The sequence below is a fragment of the Aythya ferina genome (assembly GCF_964211825.1).
Source record: "Aythya ferina genome assembly, chromosome: 1".
NCBI classification, from domain to species: Eukaryota; Metazoa; Chordata; class Aves; order Anseriformes; family Anatidae; genus Aythya; species Aythya ferina.
In genome coordinates, this window is record NC_140296.1 from 83754040 (window position 1) to 83780887 (window position 26848).

General features: G+C 44.9%; 2 protein-coding genes across 7 annotated transcripts in view; one reads left to right on the plus strand and one right to left on the minus strand.

The window, feature by feature from the left end:
• Nucleotides 1–8689, minus strand: part of PCYT1B (phosphate cytidylyltransferase 1B, choline) — a 28307-nt gene extending 19618 nt beyond the window's left edge. The window contains exon 1 of one of the 3 annotated variants that reach the window (XM_084492845.1): nucleotides 8540–8689. In XM_084492845.1, coding sequence (XP_084348971.1) covers nucleotides 8540–8656 — 117 coding nt within the window. In that variant the 5' untranslated portion in view covers nucleotides 8657–8689. The remainder of the gene's footprint in view (nucleotides 1–8539) is intronic. The other 2 variants (XM_084492846.1, XM_084492847.1) reach the window with 2 other exon arrangements.
• A 13169-nt stretch (nucleotides 8690–21858) lies between these two features.
• Nucleotides 21859–26848, plus strand: part of POLA1 (DNA polymerase alpha 1, catalytic subunit) — a 199875-nt gene continuing 194885 nt past the window's right edge. For 3 of the 4 annotated variants that reach the window (XM_084492935.1, XM_084492937.1, XM_084492936.1), the window contains exons 1-6: nucleotides 22562–22641; nucleotides 23005–23129; nucleotides 24122–24218; nucleotides 24700–24780; nucleotides 25544–25659; nucleotides 25901–25963. In XM_084492935.1, coding sequence (XP_084349061.1) covers nucleotides 22611–22641; nucleotides 23005–23129; nucleotides 24122–24218; nucleotides 24700–24780; nucleotides 25544–25659; nucleotides 25901–25963 — 513 coding nt within the window. In that variant the 5' untranslated portion in view covers nucleotides 22562–22610. Of the gene's footprint in view, nucleotides 22037–22561; nucleotides 22642–23004; nucleotides 23130–24121; nucleotides 24219–24699; nucleotides 24781–25543; nucleotides 25660–25900; nucleotides 25964–26848 lie in introns of those variants that run through there. The other variant, XM_084492938.1, reaches the window with a different exon arrangement.

Here is a 26848-nt window from a genome sequence, read left to right on the forward strand (position 1 = left end):
ACGGTAAGCTCAGAGAATAGTATTAAAACAACAGCAAAAAGCGACCTCTGAGATTCACTGTCAGCTCTTTCTGCTTTGGGATTTACTAGTCAATCTGTTCCCCAAAAGCACTCAACCTTTATATATAATTCTTTTATTTTTCTTCGATCTTTCCTTCCTTTCTTTGCAAGCTCAAGAGCTACAGGAAATCATCCAAGGTAACTTTAATACATTAGTGCTGAAAATCACAGCGTCTCCGCACAGACAAGGCTAAAATTGAGAATCCACGGCAAGCTCCACATCTCTGCTTGGGCTTCACGGGAGGGAAGTGTTTGGCTGGCCACCCACGTAGCACAGCGTCGAGCATTGCACATAATCATACAGTGCGAGCTCCTTTCTTTATTTTCTAAATACCGTCTTTTTGCTTCTGTCTTCGTGATCCCTGAGTGCTAACCTGTCTTTTTATCTCCAAGCAAGGTCAAGTTACACAACAGCCCGCACCACCTGGTTCACGCTGGGATAAAGAGGAAGGCAGAAATGTTAAAACAATAATGGCTATGGTCTGGGGCCTGCAACTGGTAATCAGATCCTAGCTTGGTAGAGGCCGTTGCCTTGGAGATTATTTGAAGAAAATAGGCCTGGTTCGCAGCAAGATTTATTTTATTTTTGACTAGGCAAACACTGTAGTGCTTTTTGTCCGTGTAAACGCCCGTGCAACACCGAGATTTTCCTTGTGGTCCCCACTAAATGGAGAACTACCACTGTTAGCTTCCCCTCGATCCCGTTTTTGTAAACACTCATCATTACCGCTCACTTTACGGCCAAGGGCTTAGAGCCACACTCATCAATATTTCCACTGCTCTCTGGCCTCTCAGTCACTGGATATTAAAATGCATTACACATGGTAAATTAAAATCAGCCAAGTTCTGTCAACGAGAGAATGCGTAGACGGAGAAATACATAACTATGGTGTGCTGACGGATCAAGTGAGACACAGCAATAGCTCCCAATTGGTACATCCAATATTATTTCATTGTCTTTGGCCCAGAAAAGTTGCCGCAGAGCTTAACAAAAACGTCTGGTGAGTAAAATATTACAGGATTGGTTTGTCTACCAGAGCATAAGACAAAATATTTCAAGAAATGATCAAAACCCAGAAATCATTTATCAAACATCTTTCTGCCTTGATATAATTACTCATATTCTTCCCAGTTTCTTGTCAGTAATAACTGGAATTGGGTGAAGAGAGCAAGTAATCCATATAGCAGCCTTTTCATTTCGGTTAATCCATTAAAGTACCGTTAGAAGTTTGCTATAGTTCTGCCAATAATCAGAGGGGTAGACAAAGACTTTGTGCAAATGTCCTTCTGTCTTCATCTGACAGACTTTTCCCTTCATCTGTGCCTTTATTATTTTCTGGACACTTACATTTTGTGATCAGCCAAGCAAGCCAAATCACCCTTGCATTTTGGACCAAAGTAGGCTTCTGAGATCTGCATCACCCTGTAGCATGATAGTGCGATGCAGGCTGTTCTACAGCCTCAGTGTGAGTTCAGTGATGAATTATCTCGTTTTGATTGCTCAGCACCTGCCTCTTGCTTGGATTATTTGATATTCTTGCACTGGAAGCTTTAGCAAATTCTGCCACAGTCACCTATTCCCCATCTTTCACCATTTCACAGTCCTCTCTCTTTTCTCCCTTCGGTCACTTTTTTCCATGCTGAAGAATGCTTCGGAGCTTCTCCTGCACACAGTAACGCCTTTGCATTCCCCAGATACATGAGTCAGTAAGAGCAGAGTACAGTGCAGTAGGCAGCACTCCCCAGCTGAGCTGATTCTGTGGCCAGGACACTTTACGAAGAAATCCTATATGACGGATGGAAGTAGCTCATTTTCAGGTGTATCTTGATGCTGCCTTTTTATTATCCCTCCTCACAGCCTCTCAGGCTACTGTAACCATTTAACTTAGCTGCAATTCAGCAATATAAATATTAAAAGCTTATGTTCCCACAGGATTTAAAAGAAAGTGGAAGGTGTTTTGTAGAGGAACAGGAGTCAAACCACTGAAATGACACTTAAAAAGCATGAGCACCTTCACACCTTCTTTTGTTTGCAGTCTGTAATAGGAATAACTAGTTGTGTTTGTTTGTTTTCTGTATTTCTTTTTCTTTTTACACAGCAACAAGACAGAAATATTTTTGAGAAGGGGCAAACATAGACCCATCTACATAATACTGCACCTGCCATTATAATTCTGCCTGCAGGGTAATTGCATGCAACATGTGCTAATAGAAGGAGCTACTTTTTTATTTATTTGATTAAGACAGCTACACTACCTTGTTCACTGCACAACAAAAACAGGCAAAAAGGTCATTCTCTGGATGGAGAGAACAGCTATACATCATCGAAGGTTTTGCCAGTAACACTTCAGATCTTGAAGCAGTACAGCTATCCAGGCAAAGTTTTGTAGGGCCTGTGCTTATAAAATAATTAAACTGGCAGGCAAATGCTGTGGGAGGTATGATGCTGTAATCTCCTTTCGTCTGCGAGGCAGTATTTAAAACAGATAACCGATTTCACTGGAACAAATCACGTGGGGAAGGTCTACTCATATGAGGAAAGATTATTTTGGGAACCTGCTCCTGATGTTGGCAAACAGTAATTACAGAGCAGGAAACGCTGACATCAGTTTTAAGGAGCATTTGTTAAGAGCAAAATGCTACTGCAACTCTTTAAAGGGAACTAAAAACGCCTGCTGAGTTTCTGAAGCACGAACACCCTTTGCAAGTGGAAACACTCTCTGAAGGACTACCCAGGTCTTCTCTTAGAGGTTCAGGAGTGAACGGTATGAGAAATGGAAATCCCACTGTCTGATGGATTTGTGACCTTTAGTAACTTTGGTCCAAACAGGTAAATTTATGAGCAAGGAAGTTGCAATTGAATGTTATCAGTGGGTGCCTCAAGGTGAACTTTTCACAGACGAACAGTTCCGGTATGAACGCATGAAACAGAAGAAAACTTGGTTTGTTCTCCAACAGCTCTGCTGACTCTGAGAGGTGGATGTAACAAAAAATAGAGCAAAGAAAGCATACATAAAACTTCAGGTTTAATATAGGCAAGGCTTAATCTCCTGAAATCACTCGAGCTATAGCTGAGATATTGGGAGAACTTGGCCCAATTTCAATCCCTGCTTGCGCTTCTACATAAAGATACTTTATCAATTCTTTCAAGTCAGACGTAGGGTAGCTTCTTCATATAAATCATCACTCAAAATAGTGCTACGTTGGGGGAAAAAAAAAAAAAAAGACTAAAAGACTTTTTCCCCAGCACAAGGCAAGTATTCTCCGCAGTTCCCCAGCTGGAACACAAAAGCATCCTGGGATGAGCTATGTTCCTGCAGGAAGCGCAGTGCACTTTTGTAACAGATCTCTGATGTATCCCATGCCTTTCACAAGAGCTTTTTCACTGTAAGCCTTCTGCCTGTGTGTGCGTAGGGAAGGAAGGCAGATTACCTGGGAACAAATGTGTAAGCGCACAGTTCCAGCTGCACTGGCACAGGACTCTAGATGTGTGGCTATACACTACATGTAATTCCTGTATCTGTAGTGTAGGCTTTCTTCTTACATTTCTTACATATGTTATGTTATAATTTGAATACATTTTGGGGGAGAGAGCAGAGAAACCATTCACATTGGTTTTCTACTTAAAGATACAATACAAACCTTCATAGTAGCGACAACAGCACAGCTTATAGAACTTGGTAACATTCTGCTAATAAAGCTGCTTCTAAAATAGTATCGAAGATATGTATTTGCAAGCAAGGAATACAATGCACAGAGTGTAATGCTTGCTCCCTGTGTTTACAGGTCATCTGTGAATCCTGCAAAAAAGCACATCTGTAGGTTTGTGACCTGACCAATACAGGTCGCAATGTGTTTTTGCAGAGACTATAGCATTTTGGAGTGTGTACTGATGAGATGTTCTTTGATGCAGCAAAAGGCACATCACAGCAGATTTCTGGTGCCTACAGGCCATTTTTAAAGTTATTTTTTAAGCATGGCAAAGACTGCTACGTGCTCCCAAGTGTGAACCATATTGGGCATTTTTAAGAGTTTGCACTTTTGTGTAATAGCCAACATTTACAAAAAGTAAAATTTACCAGAGCAGACACCAAGCTTGTAAAGGAACTAAAAGATATTTGGGCAAATAAAGTCATCCTGGGTTCCTCTAATGTCAGGCTTTTTACTTACACATTTATGCTTAGTTCCAATTTGAAGTAAACAGATGGCAGACCCCCTAAGAATTAACATCAGGTGAGAGAAAACAGACACATGGGACACTTTTGTAAACACAATAAAAGCCCCTAAATTTGGCATTAGCTCCTCTGGTTAAAACTGCATATATCTGTTAGTCATACATGAAAAATAATATGAAGATATATGGCTCATGGAAGTACAATATCTGAAATAATTCCAAAAGGATGCATCAGACCCTGTCAAAACACTGTTTGCAAATAAAAACGAGGTGAGGCATCCAGGGATGAAAATAGAAAGAGCCAAGGCACGCAGGTTTTACTTGCAATTATTTCAAATGTTGTGCTTAACATTTCATTGCTTAACAGCAGCAATAAGAAAACTGTCTAGCGGAGTCTAATGACACCTCTATTTCACTGTCATTTCTTAAAAAAAAATAAAAATAAAAAAATAAAGAAATAGGTAAAGCAGCTGCTACCTAAAATGACATGGAAGCTGTGATCTTCAAGTGTTCCTGCGTCTCATTCTCCAAATTACTGCAATATACTGGCCCCAAGGTATCTGGTGCCTAATTCCTACTGAATCATAACAGTCTGTAGCCTCTGAATCTCAAGACAAGGCAGCAGAAGTAAGCCCAGGTTCGTGAGCAGTTGCTGGGATTGCCAGGGTGAACCTCAAATAGCCCCGATGCTTACAGTGCCTTGGCAGAACATGCTTTATCTGCCATATGGATAGCTCCTAAGTCTCCAGCTAGTCCTGCTGCCTTCACAGCGATGATGTTAGGCAGAAAAACCCAGCACAGTACTTCCACACAGGGTGCTGGTGTCCCTGGCTGCACAGGCAAACGGGACCCGGCTTGCTATGGCAGCACGGACATCACATAGCCATAACCTCGGGCAGACCGACCCTAAAGTCCTGAGAACAGCTGTTTAATTCCTTCCTGGCCCTGTACCCACCAACATCCCACCCAGCAGGCACAGGCCCACCAGCCACCCACCTGCCTATGCCCTCTCCTCCCCTGTGGTTCACCTTGGCTAATTCGGGTGTTTTTTGTGCCTAACCTCCCCTGCACATCGCAGAAAGGCCTTTATTCCTCATTGGGGCGTAAGCTCACATTAGACCAAGGCACAACGAGCTAGGTACTGCCATGGAAACATCCATTTCAGTGTACTTCATTCCCTTAACTGACCTAACTAACCCTAAGGGCCTCAGCCAATTTTGAGAATATTATATTGGCGCTCAGGTCCCAGCAGTACTTTCCCAGATCTTCTCACTGAGGCCTATGTTGGATGACAGAGACATGAAATATGAGGAAAAGAAGCTCTCCATATGTTGAAGGGAAGGACGCGGCCAAGCAGTAGGTTCTGAAGTTTGTTTTCAGGTAAGTTTCGATGTGTATTCGGTTTTGCTTTATTTGCAGCACTGTACTTATAAATTGCCATTGTTTCTTTTTGTGAAAGACACTACCTGGCATAGTCCTGATGAACAACGTGGGGTGTTGAAATGTCTGTTTCTTTACTGCGGGTTGAGGATTAGCAATTCTCAAGGTGCACACTGACCCCTCAGCGAGCTACCCACGCGGAGGTTTTTGTGTGACCGAAGTCAAACTCTTGACCCCAAGGGACTTGCCTTTTTATTTTCAGAGGGCTTTATACTTCCTCTCTTGTATTTCCTCCTTCGGTATCTCTGCCATCCACTTAGACTAAGGGCCTGCCTCACTTACAGGCCTTTTCAGTATAGGTAGACACAGGCAAACCTTCAGGGGATTCCCACACCGAGATCTGGAGCCTATCAGTGGTCTGCGACCCTTAAAGTTACGTGGGGGCAACTTCCATATCTTGAATGTATGTCATGATACGACCAGGAGCAACATTTAAAAACAATGCAGTTAAAATAATGAAGGCCCCTGCGACCGAACCATGGATATCCCCATGGCTAAGCAGCAGAAGCAATGTTCATTAAAAAAAGAAAAAAAGTGATTGGACAGTGATAGATTGAAAAGTGGCCTAACCCAGCAGTTTGGTCCAGACAAGAAATGGGTAAAAGCAGAACTATGCAGACCGGGACTGGTAAAATGCTATCTGTTTTTTCTCTTGACCACAAAACTATTCAAATCACCATTAGGGACAAAGCTGGAGGCTCTAGTTGATCTGTTTCTCTGTGGTGCACTGAGACTAGGACACGTGGGTCACTCTACAAGAGATTTTCCTGGCCTCCAAATACATGGACATTGAGAACATAAGGAAGGCAAAGACTGAGTGAAAGGTGGATTGGGGGAATTGACTGAAGCAAGACTGCTCGTTAATGCCCTAGTCAGTTAAGAAAACCCAAAGAGTGTCTTGGGAAAAAATTAATGGCAATTTATATCACAACAGTACTACACACTGGAAAACATCAGCCTTCAATACACATCGAAACTTACCTGAGATTTGCCTTCAATGTGCCCTGTTTTCCTGCTCATTGAAGGATACAGGGGTTTTCCTTAGTCCTACTGTGACACTTCCTGCCAAGCTAGCAGACTCCATAGCCTAAAATCAGAGGACCTAGCGACAGATATCCATTAAAAATATTCACAGTTCTAAGGCTTTAAATAAATAATTCCTTTTTCAATGAAGTGGACAACAACTGTTTAAAAAAACAAACAAACAAACAAACAAAAACCTAATGCCTTTTTTGTCTTTTCAAATCTGGGCTCCTTCGTAAATTTATCCTCTTTTAACACAGAGAGCTTCCTAAATACAAGCATATACTAAGAACTTGGAGGCCCAGATAACTCATTTTAGAGCCGTGTAATAACCAAAGAGAAGCATCAAAAAATCCTCTGTAAATGCCAGACTGGTATCGCCCTGAGGTACCATCCTGTGGTTCCGCAGAACAGGCCGATACTAAAACTTTAACCGAGACATACTGCTCTTTCAGATACACGGATCAAGTATGTGACTTGTCCAGTGATCCACCACTGAGCACGCTGACTTCAAAGGATTGGGATCAGAAGATGTGCTGAAAATATTTAAAAGTGTCTGATGGGAGCTTTAAACTCCCACTACTACTCCACATCCGCAGAGCTGTGATTAACTCTTCTGGACACAGCCCTGGATTCTTCCCACTTGAGACACGGCTTTGTTAAGGGGAACTTGACTGCACTTGTCTGCAACATTCCTTACACCCTAACCAAGTCAGGTAGTCCCATTAAACTTCAGTTTATTATTTTTTTTTCCTGAAGACAATATGTATCTGCTGGCTGACAACATATCACTTTATAAGGACACTTTTTCCATAAGTCTTGATTCAGCTGAACGTCTCCGCTGCCCGTTATGAATTTACTGGTACCCATGAAGATCTAACACACTGTAATGAATCCCTGCTTTACTCGTGTGCTCGAGCTGTCACCCTAATTTCCACAGGAATTATACTGGAACAGGTGATACCATAAATACTGGCATCATGTTGTCACTTCTTCCTTTCAGGTCTTTTAAAGCGTCAGACTGCGCGGGGTGATGTGTTCAGACGGGCTGCTACACCTCGGCTTTTGACAGGGAAATCCTCGCGTCTACGGACACCCCGCAGGAACGGCACGTGAGCCAACTCCAAACTCCCACTGGAAAGCTCCAAAAAAGCATCCCTTGAACAAATTACAGACTTTTCTTTAAAGTTCACTCCAATTATACCACTAGCGAGCAGAAAGCGTCAATTTAGGTCAACTCCACCGAGCGCTGCTATTCCTCGCCACGTTAAATGTCTCGACTACCGCGCTGAGCTTAATTACCAAAGCCCGGATTTTAAGCACGCTTTAATTAGCACCACGACTGATCCCGGGAGCGGGGTGCGCCGATTCCCCGTGCCCAAGCTGTTGCACCAGTGGCAGACCTGCACGCCTCGGGATTTCCGCGGGTCTGGGGGCTGCGTGCGGGTGCCACCTCCGCCAACACCTCCACCGAGGGGTGACAGCGGGGTTTGGGGAAACGCCAGAAGGGGCCTTGAGCATCTGAGCCCTGGTGGGGCTGGCACTGTGCCCATGGGGCTGGGGCCTCACCGGGCTGCTCTGCAGGACCACAGCGCATGGGCTGGGCTGGGCTAACCTTCCCTTCCCTTCCCTTCCCTTCCCTTCCCTTCCCTTCCCTTCCCTTCCCTTCCCTTCCCTTCCCTTCCCTTCCCTTCCCTTCCCTTCCCTTCCCTTCCCTTCCCTTCCCCTTCCCTTCCCCTTCCCTTCCCCTTCCCCTTCCCCTTCCCTTCCTTATCCCTTCCCCATCCCCATCCCTGCCCCTCCCCACCCCGTCCCCGTCCCCTCCCCGTCTCCCGGCACTGACCAGGCGCGGCTGGGGGCAGGTGTGCTCCAGCTCCTCCATGGCCCCTCCCGGCCGCTCATCCCCGGGGCGTTTCGGGAGGCCGGGCTCTGACTCAGCACCGCGGGCGAGCACGGGCATGGCCGCGGGCAGCGCCCCCCCCCCGCCCCGCTCCGCTCCCGCCCCCCCCGCCCGGTCCCGCTCGGGGCCGTCACGCGGGTGCCCGCCCCGGGGGGGGTCTCCCCGGGAGCCGCCCGCGCGTCGCCATGGCAACCGGGCGGATTCCCCCCCCTCCCCTCCCTCCCTCTGCGCCGCGCCGCGCTCATTTGCATGAGGCCTCCTGATTGGCTGGCCGCCGCCGCCGCCACCGCCCCGCGGGCGCCCGCTAGCCGGAGGGGAGGGGCCTCGCGAGGCGGGGAGGGAGGGTGAGGAGACGGGGTGGGGGGAGCGGCGCGGCTTGTTGAAATAAAAGCAGAAATAAAGAGCCCCGAAACCGACCGAATGGCCCCCAAAATAAAGGAGAGCTGAGCTACGAGGAGCCTCCGTTTCTCAGGGGGCGAGGCGCCCGGCGCGCGGGTGCTGAACGGACAGCTCCCGGCCGTTAACGGCTGCGCGCGCGGCCCGCCCCCTGCTGCTCCGCCCCGTAGACGGGGGGATCTGACCCCAAAATGAGTGTTCTGACCAAAATTTGGGGCTCTGGCCCAAAAATGGGTGCTCTGGCCAACGGGGGTGCCCTGATCGAATGGGGTTCTCCACCCCAAACTGGGAGTTCTGACCCCAAAATGGGTGCTCTGACCCAAAAAGGGTGTTCTGACCCAAAAGGGGTGCACTGACCAAAGGGATACTTAGCCCCAAAAGGGGGTGATCTGCCCCAAAAGGGGGTGCTCTGACCCAAAGTGGGTGCTCGTTTCCCCAGGACAAGTATCTCCCTTGCAGCAGTGTTACCAGCTAAGTGGTGCCAGAATCTCAAGGTGGAAGTGGAATAGCTTTGTTGTTGCTCACTTCTTTTCCGACTTTCGGAGATATTTTATACTAAAGCTTTCTTGCCTTCCATTTGAAGAGCATGATCAATAAAATGTTTGGTACCTCATTATTAGAGAGAGTTGAAATAATGGCAAACGCTTTGGTGAGCAGGCAGGGGAAGGCTGTGGGGTCTGTCACGTGCATCCAAATGGACTTTGTCCCAGGCCACCCTGGCTCTGAAGATCTTTGTTAATGTTCTGGTTATAGGCTCTTGGACAAGGCATCCTAAACTGCCTCTTCGTCTTGTTGTGGGGGAAAATGGCCTTTCAAAAGGCTGGAGGATGTGCTCTTTACCCTCTAAAATAAATAAATAAAAATTAGGTTTGACTGGAGAAGCCGAGTGGATGGCCTTCTGGAAATCCTTACCAGCGAGACAACTTTTAAAAGGCCAGTGGAGAAAGAGTGATGAGTGGGATGGTTCAGGCATCTAATTTCTTTTATGTAACCAAATATCTTGCATCAGGCTGAGCATGGTCTCTTGGGCATCCTCCTGCCACTTCTTCGGAAGTAAACGGCACATATAGCCACTGCCTTTAACAACAGAGCTCCTGGCAACAACTGCTTGGGCAGATAATCAAATAGACATCTGATGCATAAAAATCCTGTCCCATGGTGCATAAATTGATTTCACATGCAAACGAGCCCAGAAACCATGAGCCCCTTAATGCTAATTCCAAGATCTGAACTGAGTAGACAGCAAACAGGGAAAATTCTTAATTGCAAGGAAGGTTCCCTCTGAGACGTAGTGGTCGGGGTTTGCTTTTGTTTTGTTTGTTTGTTTGTTTGTATGGAATTTCTTTTTGCAAACTGGAACAATTCATTCTCCAAGTTTGATATATGCATATATATATATATATCTCAAATATTTAGCTGTTACATTTAAACCCCCTCCTTTCTCAAACAAACTATTATCTCCGTTTGGACTTCTTGTGCAGCTGAACACCATGGAGACAAGTATTCCTGTGCAGACTCCTCTATATTTTCGGGCTGTCATTTTTAAATACCCCCTTGCCTTTTTTTCAGTTTAGTCATTGAAATGCACACAAATGCAACTAAATAAACTTCAGTTCCTTATAGACACCATCACCTATAAAAGCTCTGTCATGCTTTTACCATAGTATGCATATTAAACTCAATCTAGCAGACAAACACTGATCAGACAACATGGCTGAAATCTGAATTAATGTGTCTACTTCCATTAGAGAGGTTATTCCCCTTTCTCCGATGGCTTAAGATAAGCAAGAAACTTACTTCATTGAGCTTACTACGTCAAGGTCATAGCTGTGCTGCTTAATGCATACTAATGGCATCCTTGCCTTAAGGCAAAATCCCTAGAAGAGCAACCTGTACTTGGAAACTGGGAATGAACCCGTTAAAGACCTCGAGCTGCTTGAGAAGGGAAATGATGTGCATTATACAATTAGCTAACAAGGAATGCTTTCTGCTCTTTAAAGGCTAAAGCAAAGAAATACCCCCATCTTCAGCAAAGTTTAATGACTTACTTCTAAGCCCCTTGCTAACACCGTAGTTTGGCTCAGATGCCCTCAGTGGTCCGGATCTGTTACTGCTACAGAGAAGTTTGTAAACACTCAGCAAAGTCTCCAGGCTAAGGTCTGCTGTATTAGCAGGCCACTCCATGCTTCTGATGCCCTCTGTAAAAGCAGGGACGGGAAAGTATTGCAGCCCCTAGAGAATAGTACCAAGTGTTTGAAGTGCCTCAGTACATAGCAAGCACTAAATACCACAGCAGAAGCTGTATTTAAAATGGTCTGCCCATGAGAGAGGCTGCAAGAGGCTGCTAAGTCTTCTGACTTAGACCTGAGTCATATTACAGAAGAACAGAGCCTCGAGTGTTTCCTGTCCAAAAGTCAGCAGGAAGCCATGGAAAACTGGGGAGAGGCATGGTTAAATAGGGTCTGAATTCAAAGACAAGCATCTCCAGAAAACATCACAGAATAAATTCCTGAATATTTAACAGATGAGCTGAGTTTTGCTTCAATGTACATTTTTTGGATCCTGAAGGCTTTAATGGCTGTCAGCTGCAAGATTTTGTAAGATGGAGGAATGACTTACGGCTGGAACAGAATACTTAAAATACGATGTTTCTTTCTACCTATCTATCAATCTCTCTCTGTATATATATAGACACACATCTATATATATAGGTATAAGCAAGTCTCTCTATATATAGACTTATAGATTATATATACATAAGATGTATAGGCAAGTCTATAGAGAGAGACTTGCTAGAATTAGTAGTCAAAAAAAAAATAGAATAAAAAGATACCATATTGCTGTGATGATCAATTAGTTAAATCACATATTTTTAGACTGGGATTAAAACCCCACAATTCTGGATTTTTTTCCCCACCTGCATGGACAGAGAATGAAAGGTATCAATTTAAATACACCTACTGGTTTTCACTGCCTCCAACACCATCCCTTTGCTGCTTCCATGCAATTTTATCTGACACTGTAGCTTTAACTCATTTGTAAGGTGTAGTTCATCATTCCAGAGGAATGCATAGTGCTTACAAACTATTGCCTTTTTGTTAAAGTAAATTAAATGTACTTCTGATTTATGAGAGTGCCTTACTGAATTGCATATGGATTAAATCCATACTTTTTTTTTTTTTTTTTTCTTTTTATATGCAATGACAGCCTATAAATTATTAAGGGTAAAAGCACGGGATTTGGTATAACAAAATCTGGCTCTTTCCACATCTCTGTAGCAGAGGTGTGATTTTTAGTAAACACTATATTCTCAAAATGCTTGTACAGAATCAAATTGGACAGTCTTTCAATAATCACAGAATCATGGAACCACAGAATATCCTGAGTAGAAAGGGACCCACAAGGACCATCAAGTCCAAATCCTGGCTCCACACAGGACCACCCGAAAATCAGACCCTGTGTCTGAGGGCATCGTCCAAACACTCCTTGAACTCCAGCAAGCTCAGTGCCATGACCACATCCCTGGGCAGCCTGTCCCAGTGCCCGACCACCCTCTGGGTGCAGACCCTTTCCCTCACCCCCATCCTGACCCTGCCCTGTCCCAGCTCCATGCCGTTCCCTCGGGTCCTGTCGCTGTCCCCAGAGAGCAGAGCTCAGCGCCTGCCCCTGCGCTCCCCTCGTGACGAAGCTGTAGGCCACAATAAGATTTTTAAAAAAGAAAGCATGTCAGTTCTAATATGCTTTATAGATAAAACTTCTGAAATCCATAAGTACCTAAAAATAGGGGCTTCTAAAGTGCCATTCATCCATGCCTTATAGCACTATTTTGAATAAGTGGGGCTATCGACTTTGGGGTAGGTTCATCATGTTCTCACTCTTCTATGAACTGCTTTTATAAGAACTTTCAAAGAAAATAGTAAGAAATTAAGGTTGGTATTGGACCAAGAAAACATGTGTCTTAATTTTATCTTTCTGCAGTCGTAGAACAGTCAGAGTGGGAAATGTTAGGTCTGTTTCTCCCACTATTAGATTGTTTTGTTGTCCTTGCTATTTTTAACAATCAAGCTTTTAATTATTGTGCTGTCATGGGAGGACAGCCTTCCCAGCAGCGGGACTTTCCTGCTGCGTGCACAGAGATTGTGAAGCATTTCAATTAGCGAGTCTCTGTTCATCATTCTTTCCCCAGAACTGCAATAATTCAGTCAATCCGTTCTTATCACTGTCCTCACTTTCTTGTTAGAAAGTTTTTTCTTAACATCTAACCTGAATTTCTGTAGCTGCAGTCTTGCTTTTCTACCAGACATAGAGAACGGTTGTATTCTCTTTTGCTTTTAGTAGGCATTGACTATTTATGGTTAAGGTTTTGAATCAACAGTTACTGGATTTGGAGTAGAGATCTGGCATTCAGCAGACAGGTTGCTATTTTTGACAAATCTCATATGCCTCTTCTAGACTAAACAGCCCCAGTTCCAAAGTTTTCTTATACAGCCCATCTGACAGGCCACCTCATTATCCTCTGTGCCGCTTTTTGGGTTTCTGTACCATTCCTGCAGAGTGGTGTAAGCACGGTACTACAGCTGCAACTTTACCAGTATGGAGAGATATATTGCTAAATACATGTATTGCAGATCCCACTGCTTTCTCTATCTCAGTATAAAGTTTGCCTAAATGATTCATGCTCTATCTCTGTCTCTATCTTTTTAGTCACTCATTACAGATAAATATAATTTAAGGAAAATCTCTTTCCTATTTATATTTAAACTATATCGTTGTCCTTCCTTTCTCTTTTCCTCTGCAAGCCATTATTTTCTCTCTTCCTGGAACAATTTCACCTCCCCTTCTTCTGCCTTTCTAGACATGCACACCAACCCCCTCAAATCTACACAAAATCCTTTATTAAGACTGTCTTGCCCTTATTTTTATTGCATTCTCTTCTACCCTTCTGTCAGACTTTTGGCTAGGACGGAGTTAATTTTCCTTGTACACAATGCTCACACAATGCTGTGTTTTGGATTTTTGATGGAAACAGTGGTGATAACACACGGATGTTTTAGTTGTTGCGGAGTAGTGCTTGCACAGAGCCAAGGACTTTTCAGCTCCTTGTGCTGCCCTGCCACCAGAAGCTGGGGGGACACAGCCAGAGCAGCTGGCCCCAGTGGCCAGAGGGATATCCCATACTCCATGGCACCGTGCTCAGCAATAGTAGCTGGGTGAAAGAGAGACAGGGGTGTTTGGAGTGGTGGCATTTGCTAGCTAGTTTAGCTTTTATTAATAATTAAGATCGTTTAACCCTAATATCCTGTTCAAATTGCTTCTAGCTTTGCCAACTTTGAAGCCTTTGATCTAACATGTTACCAGCTGGGCATCTTCTGTCTGCTGAGCAGTTGTGGCAAAACTTCTACCAGCACGATACAGCTGCTTTCTGTGACTGGGAGGAGAGATCTGATATCTGGTTGGAGGTTTGGCACTTGTGACAGTGGTGTGCTGTTTTCTATTTTCATGAAAATTGGGCAAATTTAGTCTTGGGTGTAAGTCACTTCATATGTGTCAAGGTCCTGAGGGCACTAAGCAAACTTGTTGACCCTGACAAGCCTCATTTGGGGCCTCCACCCCACACCCTCTGCCTGTGGGCTCAGGGCTCTACTTTAGCTTCAGCCCTTGTCTGAGCAGTGTTAGAGGAATACTGATCTCCATCATATGCTTGGCCCACCCACCAGTATGATCTGGATCTGAAGCTGCAGGCTGATTTCCTGACTTGACCCCAACCCTTCCTTATTTCTGTAGACGTGTCTCGTGATCCCTGGACCTGTTCCTAACCTATATCTGCTGGCTGACTAAATGGCTTGCCCTGCCTCATCACCATGGTACAGCCTTACAATCAGGACTCTTGGTTGTACCTGGCTACCATCCGCTGTTCTGTCCTGTTCACCTTGCTTGGGTACAGTGGGACTGGGTCCTGACTGTTGAAGCTCCTGATCTGCCAGCCTTGTGATCCATCTAGGCTCTTGATTTGTCTTTCCTTAAGGAGCAGCTCCCATCCTGCTACTCCCTAGTAATATGTACAGTGCTGGTATGCCTAATCTTGTTTTTACCTATTAAAGTATCTGGGAACCCCATTCCTTACCGAGTATGGGTGAAAATAAGAAACCCTTGTCTACAGAACAACTGCCTCTGTTTAGTCATGGGACTTGGAAACTCTGAAGACCTCTTCCTGTAACAGTTTCTTCCATAAACTAAGGCAGATCACCAAAACTGATCAGAAGGACTCTCTTTTAGGTTCAGATTTGCTTTCCTGTTGGTGTCCAGAAGGGAGAATCAAAAAGCATGTAAGGCAGACCTGAAGGAAAAAATCATGTCTGGTTAGTATTGGAAGGTGGGATCAGATACCAGTGGGATGGGCACATACAGAAGGGACAGCTGGGAACCACCACAGAACTACTCTTTAGACAGAGTAGTTGCAAAGAAGCAACTATGGGAAAGGGAGAAAGAACTTCAAATGCTTTCTGGATTTACAAAGTTAAACACAAAAGCCAGGTTGTCAGACTTGTCTGATTCCCTGCCTATCTTTAAGTATGTCAATGATTTCTAAATTCTTTCACTGATTCTCAAACCGTACCCATGCATGTTTACCATACCATGAAAGTCCTAGGAGTAATTTTTCACGCTTTAATCAGGTTTGATACTGAAATTAGATTACTGCCATTTGTTCTCATTCAATTTCATATCCATTTTTGTGGGATCTGTGCCATGTTTGAATAGGAATGGTATTGGCTGGTGTGTCAGGCAGGTTCTTTTCACCTTTGGACAACTCAGAGGAGTGAGCCTCCAGCACTTTCATTAATGGCCTTCTAGAAAGCCTGTGGAGCATAGAGGGAGATGGGGGAGAGGTAGGAGGTTAACCCACCCTACAGGTTTTCCTGATGGATGGAACAGGGGATAGCTAGATAAAAATATAATGTAGGGAAACAACTGGCGGATGGGTCGAGCTCAAATGGTTATAGGAGATGAGGTTACATCAGGCTGGTGGCCAGTCAGTAGGGGGATTCCCCAGGGCTCCATTTTAGGGGCAGTTCTATTTATTTTTTTCATAAATGACTTGGATGTAGGACTAGAAGTTGTTTTGAGGAAGTTTGCAGATGACGCTACATTGGGAGCAGCTGTTGAATCCAACAAGAGTAGAGAGGCCTTCCAGATCTTGACAAATTAGGGATCTGGGCAATCACCAACTGCACGAAGTTCAACAAGAGCAAGTGCTGGATTCTGCTCCTGGGAAGGGGCAACCCTGGCTGTACGCACAGACTGGGGGATGAGAGGCTGGAGAGCAGCCTAGAAGAGAGGGATCTGGGGGTCGTGGTAGACAGCAAGTTGAATATGAGCCAGCAGTGTGCCCTGGCAGCCAGGAGGGCCTGGGATGCATCAGGCACAGCACTGCCAGCTGGTTGAGAGAAGGGATTGTCCTGCTCTGCTCTGTGCTGGTGCAGCCTCACCTCAAATACTGTGTGCAGTTTGGGGCACCACAAGATAAAAAGGACATAAAACTATTAGAGAGTGTTCAAAGGAGGGCTACAAAGATGGTGGAGGGTCTAAAAGCCAAGGTATATGAGGAGAGGCTGAGGTCCCTTGGTGTGTTCAGCCCTGAGCAGAGCAGGCTGAGGGAAGGCCTCATGGCGGCCTGCAGCTCCCTCACGAGGGGAGTGGAGGGGCAGGCGCTGAGCTCTGCTCTCTGGGGACAGCGACAGGACCCGAGGGGACAGCATGGAGCTGGGACAGGGGAGGGTCAGGCTGGGGGTTAGGGAAAGGGTCTGCACCCAGAGGGTGGCCAGGCACTGGGACAGGCTGCCCAGGGCAGTGGTCACAGCACTGAGCCTGCTGGAGCTTAAGGAGTGTTTGGACAATGCCCTCAGACACAGGGTCTGATTTTCAGGTGGTCCTGTGTGGGCTAGGAATTAGATTTGATGGTGCTTGTGAGTACCTTCGAACTCAGGATGTTCCAGGAGTTTGTGGAGTCTCCACCCCTGAGACGGTCACACCTTGACTGGGCACAGCCTGAGCAGCCTGTGCGACCTGGTCCTGCTCTGAGCAGGGGCAGGACCAGAGATCTGCGAGGCCCCTTCCCAGCTGCGTTATTCTAAGATCCCGCACTTAGGGTAGATACAGCAGGATGACAAAATGATTTATGCTGTGGGGAAGAATTCTGACAGCTTAAGAGCCTCAAAGGTAGAAAAAATTGGGGAAGATATTATTGTTGAAAGATGAGAGGGAAAGTGGAAAGTCTTTTCCCAGGTTCTGTGCTTTTGTGGATTAAATAATTTCTAAGCAGGTCATGAATTTTTGAAAAATACAAGAATGAGAGAATTAAAGTGACCCTCACTAACAGCTGAACTTCTGCATTTCTACTACCTGAATGAAACGGTAATGATACCAAAAGGCCAAATATAAATATGGAAAGTGATTCAGCAGGACTTTAGCAATTCTGTAGTGATACAGTCGGACTAGATGGTCTTTGAAGGTCCCTCCCAACTGTACTATTCAAGATTTAGTTATGATGAGTTATGGGCTCTGGACATTTGGTTAGGTTGACATGGGATCTGCACGTTGGTGCCCTGAATTAATTGACCATTCCCAGCTGGGGTGTCCCCATATCTGCTGCCAGCATATGGGGCCAAATAGCCTGGTATTTCCCTGCAGCCCCGGGCCTTCTGCCTGCACCTGAAGTATGTTGTAGGTGTGCGCAGCTCCGGCTGTGCTGCAGCTGAGCCTGGCAGTGGACCCAGCTGATGCAGACCTTGACCCATGGGCTGAATTCCTGCCCTGGCCAGGGACCTGTCACATCATCATGGATTTGCCTGGTGGTCTCTGGCCTGTGCCTGACCCATGTTACCATCACTGACCCTAACCTGACTGACCTGCATTTCTGGGTTGCCTGTGTGGCGAGGCAAATCTATAATCTTGTGTGATGATTTGGACTCCTGGCTGACCCTGACTACCACGTGGGATGGGGCCCAGGGTGGTAGGGTCTCTCCCTCACCAGCTGTGTCATGTTATCCATGCCCTTATGGAGCAGCTGACCCTTGCTGCACCCTGACAGGAAGCTCAGGCCTTCTGAAGCCCTAAACTGAGCACAGTGCTGCCTACCCCATGGCTGTGTAGGGTCTTGTCCACATGATTCCCTCAGTCATCAGCCTGACCCTGCCTGGGCTTTGGTCTGCCCAACATGATGGCCCCTACCCAGCCATGACTCCTGAGCAAATCCTCCACCCTGGCCTCCAGGGTCCATGAAGTAGCATATTGATGACCCACACTCAACAGTAAATCCCTTTGGAGCCCTGGTCTCTGTGAGGTGTGAGGACTCTCCCTGCTCAGAGGGGAGGCAGCTGCTAGTGCTCAGAGGACCCTGACCAGCCTCACCTGCAGCCTCTGCCTTCAGCTCAGGGGCTTTGTACCACCCGCCCTTGCCTGAGCTGCATTATAAAAGTGCTGGTCTCCAGCTCAGCCATAGCTATGCCCCTGCTTCCTGATTTGACCTTGGGCTTGGATTATCATTACAGACTTGTCTGGTGTTCACTGGGTTGTGTCTGATCCTGGATACCACCATCAGGCCTGACCCACACCCATGGGCTGACTTTGAGGCTTGACCTTGGACCTGCCTCATCACCACAGGCATGCCTGGTGATCAGCAGGCTGGGTCTGACCTGGACTACCATTGCTGGACCTGCTCCTGGGCCATGTCTGTGGGGCCCAGCACTGAATTTCCCATCTGCTGGGGAAGTAACAAGCCCCTGTTGCTTCCTGCTGCTGTGACCACAGGCTCCACTGGCACTGACTCAGAAAGAGACCTGTGGGGACTACAACTAGACCGTAAATTTTACAGCACATTGTGATGGCTTCCTCGTTCCTGCTGATGAGACTTGAAACAATGAACACGGAGAATATTTGCCAATGGATTTGATCTTCAGCCACATCTTGAAATGTAACAGCCTCTCTGCAGTAATGTTCTGCTTATATGTTAATTGTTAATTTTTGTGAAATTGTAAAGAGAGAGTGCTGAAAGTAGTTAAAACAGAGACTTTCATGCTGTGGCAATAACTGCATGCTTTTGAATACCATTGGCATCAGACTTAATTCTTAGACATTATAATTATGTGAGGGCTCTTTCTCTGTGAGTTTGCTCTAACTCGTCTTCCCAATTTAATTTATGTTATAATATTTTGTACTTTTATTCTAGGCTTGAATAGGAATATTGTATGAAGCAAGCAGGTGGTTCAACTCTACTCTCTGTTAGTGCAATTCCACAGATTCAGGTAGAGTTATAGGATTTGTTGTAAGTTAACCACAATTAGAATTTAACACTTTAAAAAAAATAAAAATCTCTGGATGTTCATTCCGTAGGCCTACTCTTTTCTGTCAGAATGGAAATTAATGGAAGCTGTTCCAGTTTCTATTCCATGTTTACATTTCAGAGCCTTCATGTCATAATAGCAGCTTTATTCTCTTTATCCTGATGTTAGCAGGTAACGTGGGTAGGTAATTAAAAATAGATGTGCAGTAAGCAAAAGACATTTACAGACCTGGTAGTTAAGGAGCCCGCTGTCTAAACATATGTTTGCATTATCATCTTTATTAATAAACACATGGAAGAAGCATCTGTTTCCTCATTTTCTATCAGTGAAATACCTGTGAAAAGTTTAGAAAATGAGCAACTCTTGGTAAGTAATAATTTGAGAGTTTTGGCTTTTAATTTATTTTATCTGTACTCCTTTATTAATTTAGTACCCTATGCAGTCAGTATGGGTTGTTAACATGTCACATGGATAGCACAGTACCTAGCTGCTGAAATGGTGTAGTCAGAGAAATGAATCATGATTAACTTAAAGCATTTACACCTAATGAGTGATAACATGAATTAATTCAGACCAATAGGAGACCAATATAATTCAGACCAATATAAGTAGGAGAATGAAATACTTGGTGCTGGTGGGTAACATACACATAAAACATACATACCCATATCCTGTGCAGTGGCATGCATACGGACACAATTCTCCACAAAGTTACTCTGCCCTCAACAGGGATGTAAGAATGTGCAGGCATTTTAAGTTAGTGAAGCTGAATTTGCCATTTCTGCTATAATTCAAGGTCTATTTGCATTCTGTGTTTTATACAACCCCTTGTAACGTCAATGTTTTTTTTTTTCCATCATCAAAAAATTACAAAGCAAAAGCTTAAAACATAATGTTGGAATCTGAGAATTTTAACATTTTGTCCTACTGTCTTTGAGACATATCAAGCATGCCCTATATATCAAAATGGAGAACACAGTAATCCTCAATACAGTAATTTGTTCTTTTAACAAAGGTTTGGTACTATACTCCAATTATACTTTTAAGTGTTAGTATATACTCTAGTATATATTAACTTGGAGCTCATGCAGTGAGTTTACAGCATTTTCTATTCATAACTAACATTTTTTTGATTCAGAACTTACGTATATATGTACTTAAATTATAGCTGTAAGAAAACAACATGGAAAATACATCTTTGTCACCTTTCGTTGAAATCTGGAAGTGCAGGTTTCCTGAGCTTCCTCTTCTGCACTGCGCTTTTGGCTGCCTACCATCTTCGTTACTGTGCTTCTCTCGTGCTTTTTTCTGTAGCTATCACACTTTCTTTTGAGTGGCTTGAAGCTGCACAGTGAAATTCCCACTTCTTTTAAGTAAAAGACAATTGGGAAACGGTCGTGCCAAGATGTTCTTATATGACTGTCCCAAGGGAGGCTAAAGACCAGCTTGGAGTAATCTGTGATAAAGCTGTTTAGCAGAGGAAGTCCCAAATGTTGCTGGGTTATTTTGCTTTTCCAAAAGAAACTGTCATGGTCCCCCCACCCTTTTTTTTTTCCCTGCAGCACTTAAATGCTTGTTGTGCTATGCTCTGGGAAACAGATACCTTCTTGTTATGGCCTGAGATGAATGTCAGGATTCAACTAGCATTCATGAAAAAGGCTTTTGTGTGATCTGTGCTGTCCCACAGTGGAGCTATGGCAACAACTCCAGTTTGATCAATTAACTGTATCACTGTGTACCGGCTCAAACCATAGCATCACCTGAATGACTAACATTGCACTCTGTGTTTGACAGCTGACAAAGGGCATTGTTTTATTTTAATTGGAAGTATTAAGATCCAGTCAATTGAACATTACTAAGTCAGGGAAAGAACATCAGCTAGATATATATGAAATGCAGTATCGCTTTATTTTTATTCAAAACGAACAACTTTCTGACATTGTTATTTTACAAATGCCTATTGTAGCTTAAGAAATTGACTACCTTGGGTTTGAACTCCACATCATGCTCAGTCATGTGGTCTTATTTTGTATTTTTTAAAAAAGAGGGGGAAAAAGGCATGGATGCACTGGACCAAATGAAATGACACCTGCAGATCAGACAGGCGCTCTTCTTACAGCTGTCAGTGCTTGCAAGGACACGGGTGTGCTAGCTGCAGGCTGACCTGCAGCCTGCTATTGATTGCCAGGAGGGGTGGTCTCTCCCTCTGTGTGCCTGGCAAGGGGCATGCTGGCTATTGGGGTGGCTGGGGGAGCAGGGCTCTCTCTTGTGGTGCCAGTGAGCTGCTGTGCGTGCCTGAGGTGGGTTTCTCATTGCATCTGGGGCAAGGTGCAGCTGTGAGGTGTACAGTGCTGTAGCAAGAACTGGGTAAGTCAGAAGTGTCAATGTCTAGTAGGTTAGTTAAACTTTCCTCTGACCAATGCAAAGGAGTTCTTGTGGAGATGGACAATAATGTTCGGTTTCAGTAAATGTAAATTTACCATGTAAATTCTGTTCCCTAGATATCTGAAAATGAGGTAGTCGGTATGTTCAGGCCAAGCAGTACTAGGTAAGGCTCTGGTGACAGCCTTCCAGCCGTGTGGAGAGTGCTATTTCGTTTTGGATGGCTCTGAAGGGTCAGTGCTACCTGCCTCTGCACGAAGCCAGGCATCATCCCTCCGGAGTCAATGCCCGCGTGTTTTCAGGAGCAGCAAATGCTCCTCAGGTAAGTTTCTCAGGTAAGTTCAGACGAAGGTGGAAACTTCTCCGGGCAGCAGCTGACCGACGGTGACTGAAACTATTCAAGGTAAAGCTGTGGCAAGACAGAACAAAACCCACTGGTTTCCCTTTCCCTGATTTATTTTATTATTTTTTTAAATAGGGACACAGGTGAATCTAATTAGCTTTTTTATTTCAGCAGTTGGGTTTAATGCCCCAGCTAAATGCCGCTGGTTGTGGCGCTGAGGCGCATCCTGCCCCACACAGCCCTCACCCCTCACTGGGCGGCTGCCTGAGGGCTTCAGACGGAGGGGGGGGGGGGCTCGGTACTATAAGGCTGCCCTGCCGCCCCTCAGCGTGCTGGGGCGGGTGAAAAAAAAAAAAAAACACCAAAACCTTAAAAATAAATAAATAAAATAAAAAATAAATAAATAAAGAGGGAGGGGGCGGGGTGAGGGAAGAGGAAGGGAGCGGGGCGGCCGCGGCCGCTGGTTGGCTGTCGGCCCGGCGGCGGCTGGCGGGGCGGGCGGCTCGCGCCACTTTCGGGAGCCGTTGGCGCCGGCCGTGCGCGCGCGGGCGCCATGGCCGAGAGCGGCGCGGGGCGAGCGGGCGGTGAGGCGGGGGGGGGGGGCGGTGTGTGAGGGGCCCTGAGGCGCCGGCCCCGGCCGGGTGGGCCCGGGGAGGCCGTGGGGACGCGGCGGGGGGAGCCGGGAGCACCCTGGGGCCTGAGGGTGGAGGGGGTTGGGAGCCGCATGGGGGGCCCGGGGGGGCTTTTGGGGTGTCCCCGCCGAGCGAGGGCGGCCCCGCGGTGGCCCCGTGGCGGCGGGCAGGGCTGCGCCGCGCCGCGGGTGCCGGGGTGTGCAGCAGGGCTCCGGCCGGCCGCTAGCACGGCGCCCTGCTCGAGGTAAGCAGCCGAGGTAAGCGCGGCGCCTCGCCTCACTAAAGGTTGTTTCCCGGCTGTTTGGCCGCTTTCAGCCATGCCCGAGGGTGGAAGTTGTGCGGCATCACGTTCCCGGCGCGAGAAGAAGTCGAGGAGGGGCCAGCAAGAAGCGCTGGAACGCCTGAAAAAAGCCAAAGCTGGTGAAAAATTAAAATATGAGGTAAACGTCCCGTCTTTCCTCCTAAATAAAAAGGGAGTGTGAGCTGAGAGGCTTGGCTACCCTTCATACATATCAAAAAATATGGGAAACAAAAACAGCCTTTCAGCTCAGACTTCCCTTTTTTAATGTAAAAAACCTGCATATTTTAGAATGTAGTTGTCTTGCTGTGTTCTGACATCACTTACTTGTTTCTTCCTGTTTTCAAAGCTAAAACAATTGTAATAATCGCAGGTCAAACATACACAGCATTTGCTTGGTAACTGTACCACAGGGAAGGACCAGCCTCTAAAACTTAATTGCTTTAGTTAATGTTACGATAGGAGTAACTTTACTTTTTTAAAAACTTCATATAACCTTTAGCTAATTAATTTCAATGCTTTACGTGACTGAAATCCATTAATATTGACAATTGTTTCTACCAAGGAAGCAGTAGTCAAGTATTTCACTGATACAGCTGAAATCTGGCAGCATGACATTGTTACTGGCCAATTAATTGCAATGCCAGCAGGAAGTGACCTCCCCATTGAGGTGCATAAGTCTAAAGAAGCCTGAAATGCCTATATCCTTAAGATGCAAATTCACTCAGGCACAGAAGAGCATCTTCAGCGTTATTCTTTAGCATATCAAATCACCTTTTTGTTGAGCTTGTCTGGATGCTTAAGAGTAGAGTAAGAGTTCAGAACTGTGGTGGCTTTTTTTGTTGCGTGAAATGAGTAATAAGGCATCTTGGGTTCAAATGAAATCTCTGCTGGTGTTTCAATAGATTCAGTGTACTGTAATAATTTTAAAGATTAAAAAATGACCTTTTGTCACTACCAAAGAAAAAAAAAAAACACAACAAACTTAAACTAAACAAATAGCTGTGGTTACTAGTTGTGAATAATGGTCTAGGAAGATGTACAGTTCTTGGGAACTTTTGTGTTCTTGTTGATGACCTATATGAATAATTGGTGGAATGGGAGCTGTTAACCATCAGTGTACTTTAACTGAAGGTTGAGGAGTTCACCGGTGTGTACGATGAAATAGATGAGGAGGAATACTCCAAGATGGTCAGAGAACGGCAGGATGATGACTGGATTGTTGATGATGGTAAGTTAAGAGTCGTTTAGAGAGTTATTTTGATTATAGTATTGTAACTCAGCTGGGTTTCATAATGTTCATTTGTTGATGTAAGTCATATTTCAGCGTGTTCCTAGAGTCATTTCAGTAGACAAAAAAGATGAGCTTTTATATGGAAATGAGTCTCTTCCATTGTTCTCATGGTAGTGTATTAGGATGGTAGTGAAAGTATTTTCCCATTAATAACTGTTTTTGAAATTTTATTTCCAGTTACCAGTGATGTACCTTTAAAAAGTGCTTTAACTGAGAATATCTAATTAAACTTGTATTATTATATTTAGTCTAATGGAAGGTGCGGCTGAGAGTGCAGTAGATTTTAGCACTTGCATTTGTAACACTTGCTCTATGTTAAAAGCATTTAAGTATGTGAAATGTTGGATTATGCAGATACCTAGAAATATCACGAGACGGAATTTGAAATGTAAATTTATATCAATTTGGTTTTGTTCAGATGGCGTAGGTTACATAGAAGACGGAAGGGAAATCTTTGATGAAGATCTAGATGATGATGCTCTTGGTTCCAGTAAGAAAGGTAGGTTGAACATAACAGCTGTAGAGGCTCTTCTGGTTGCTTTTGAAAGGCACCTGAAATGGGCAACTTCTTGGTATCAGTATGTGGTGAATAGGGCCCCATGGCATGTTACTCGAAGCTGTGTAGCTCAGTGGCTGTGACTGGATTTTTTTTTAGTCTTTGTGATGCAGAGGATAATAGTGGTCCACAAACTGAGAGTCACCTCTAACTACTTTAGGGCTACCAGGGTAATTTGGCTTAGTCTTCTGTGGGATATGTATTCACAACAAATGCACCTGGGGAATGTCCTTGTTTTCCAAAGCCAGTGTGTAAAGGATGCAAAGTCTCTCTTGCCAACCCTTACATACTCTTACGGATCTGGAATCAAATTATTTTGCCAACTTTTATTGCCTGATTTTGAGAATCCAGGCCTAGTGCTTAACTCCTGGACACTTGTTTCTTCTCTGCAGATGCTTCTGTGAAAAGTATCTTGGTCCTTTTTCTGGAGTATGGACTTGTGTGGGTGCAAAGATCATCCCTGAGGTGACTAGGCGAGATATGATGTTGATAGGGCTTTGGGTATTTTTTTTTTTTTTTTTGATGCATGATATCCATTAGAAACCTGGCAGCAAACAAAAGATTATTAGGCTTCGTTTCAGCTGGCAGCTTAAAGGTGGAAGAAGTGGGTTACCTCAGCTGTCTATTCCTGCTAATAACTGATGCCTCAAAAATTTGACTTTTTGATGAAGAAATCACAAACTTTATCTTTTTTTTTTTCCTGTAGGAAAAGGTGGCAAAGCATCTGCAGTTGATAAAAAGAACGTGAAGAAGTCTATGGTGTCAAAGCCAAACACAATTAAGTCTATGTTTATTGCCAGTGCTGGAAAGAAAAACACAGATGTAAGTTACTGCATTTTGAAGTGTAAAGATTTTTTTTAAACTCGTTCCCACTTTTTGTTGGGGTGGAGTAAAGCAAGGGTTTCTTTCAGTTTCTTTTGTCTAGTTCCTAGCAAGAGCTCTTGTTTATGGAGCATTCCTGAAAATATGCATGTGTTTTGTAGAAACACTTTAGCCATTTGCTGCTGGTCTCCTGATTGTGTTTGCAACTATAGTTGAGCTGTTTGGCTATCTTATCTTGCAGAAAACTGTGGACCTCTCAAAGGATGATTTACTAGGGGATATTCTTCAGGATCTGAATGCTGAAGTAAGTGTATAAATCTGCTTGAGACAGCTTAATCCATTTATTTGTCTTGCTGTGGAACACGTAAAGAAAAAGAAAGTTCTTCCTAAAATGAAATCACTTGAGGTTGACTTCTGCCCTAGCACATCTGCTTGGTGTATCCTGTGTGTGTATGCAGTCTACCTGTCTGTTGTCTCCACTGCACAGAAGTTGCGTGACTTTACTGGTTTGATAAGCCCAAACTAGTCCCCCCTGCTCAGAGACAGTTTCTAATGTGACCCAGGGCCTGTGCGAATGCAGCCTTCCATGCTTCAGTCAGCGTGGAGTGGAGCAGGACTTGGTGTGCCTGGATGACGTGTACCGTATGTGCGCATCACCACGCTCCAGCCAGCGTACTGTAGGGTATTTCTGTCTGGCATGTTTGGGTTCACCAGAGGAGACGAGGGAGAACAGGTCAAGCAGATAACAAGATCAAGCAGATGTCTCAACTTCTGCCTGCCTCCTGCTTTCTATGGTTTGCTCCAGGGAATCAGATGAATACTTCCCCTGAGCTAGGAGTGCCAGATAGCTGCCGCAGCAGCCCAGATTGGACTGTCTCAAATGAGGCCATTCCTCCTCATCACTGAGTTTTCAGGGGGTTAATGCCTCTTAGCAGGATTTCTCAAAACTGGAAGGGTTGCTCCCATGTAAAAGTGCTGTAGGGAGATACTAAATTAAAATACATTCTATCATAATAAGCTTAATATGTATGTTAGAGAGCAATAAGACGGTTATAAATATTCCAGGGTAAAGTTGTTCTCTTGGTATTGCGGTCTTTTTCACATTTTTACCCCTCCCTGAGATATCTGATTGAGAATTATAATAGCGTAGGCTATCAAAACCCTCAAATCATTAAGCAAATGCATCTTA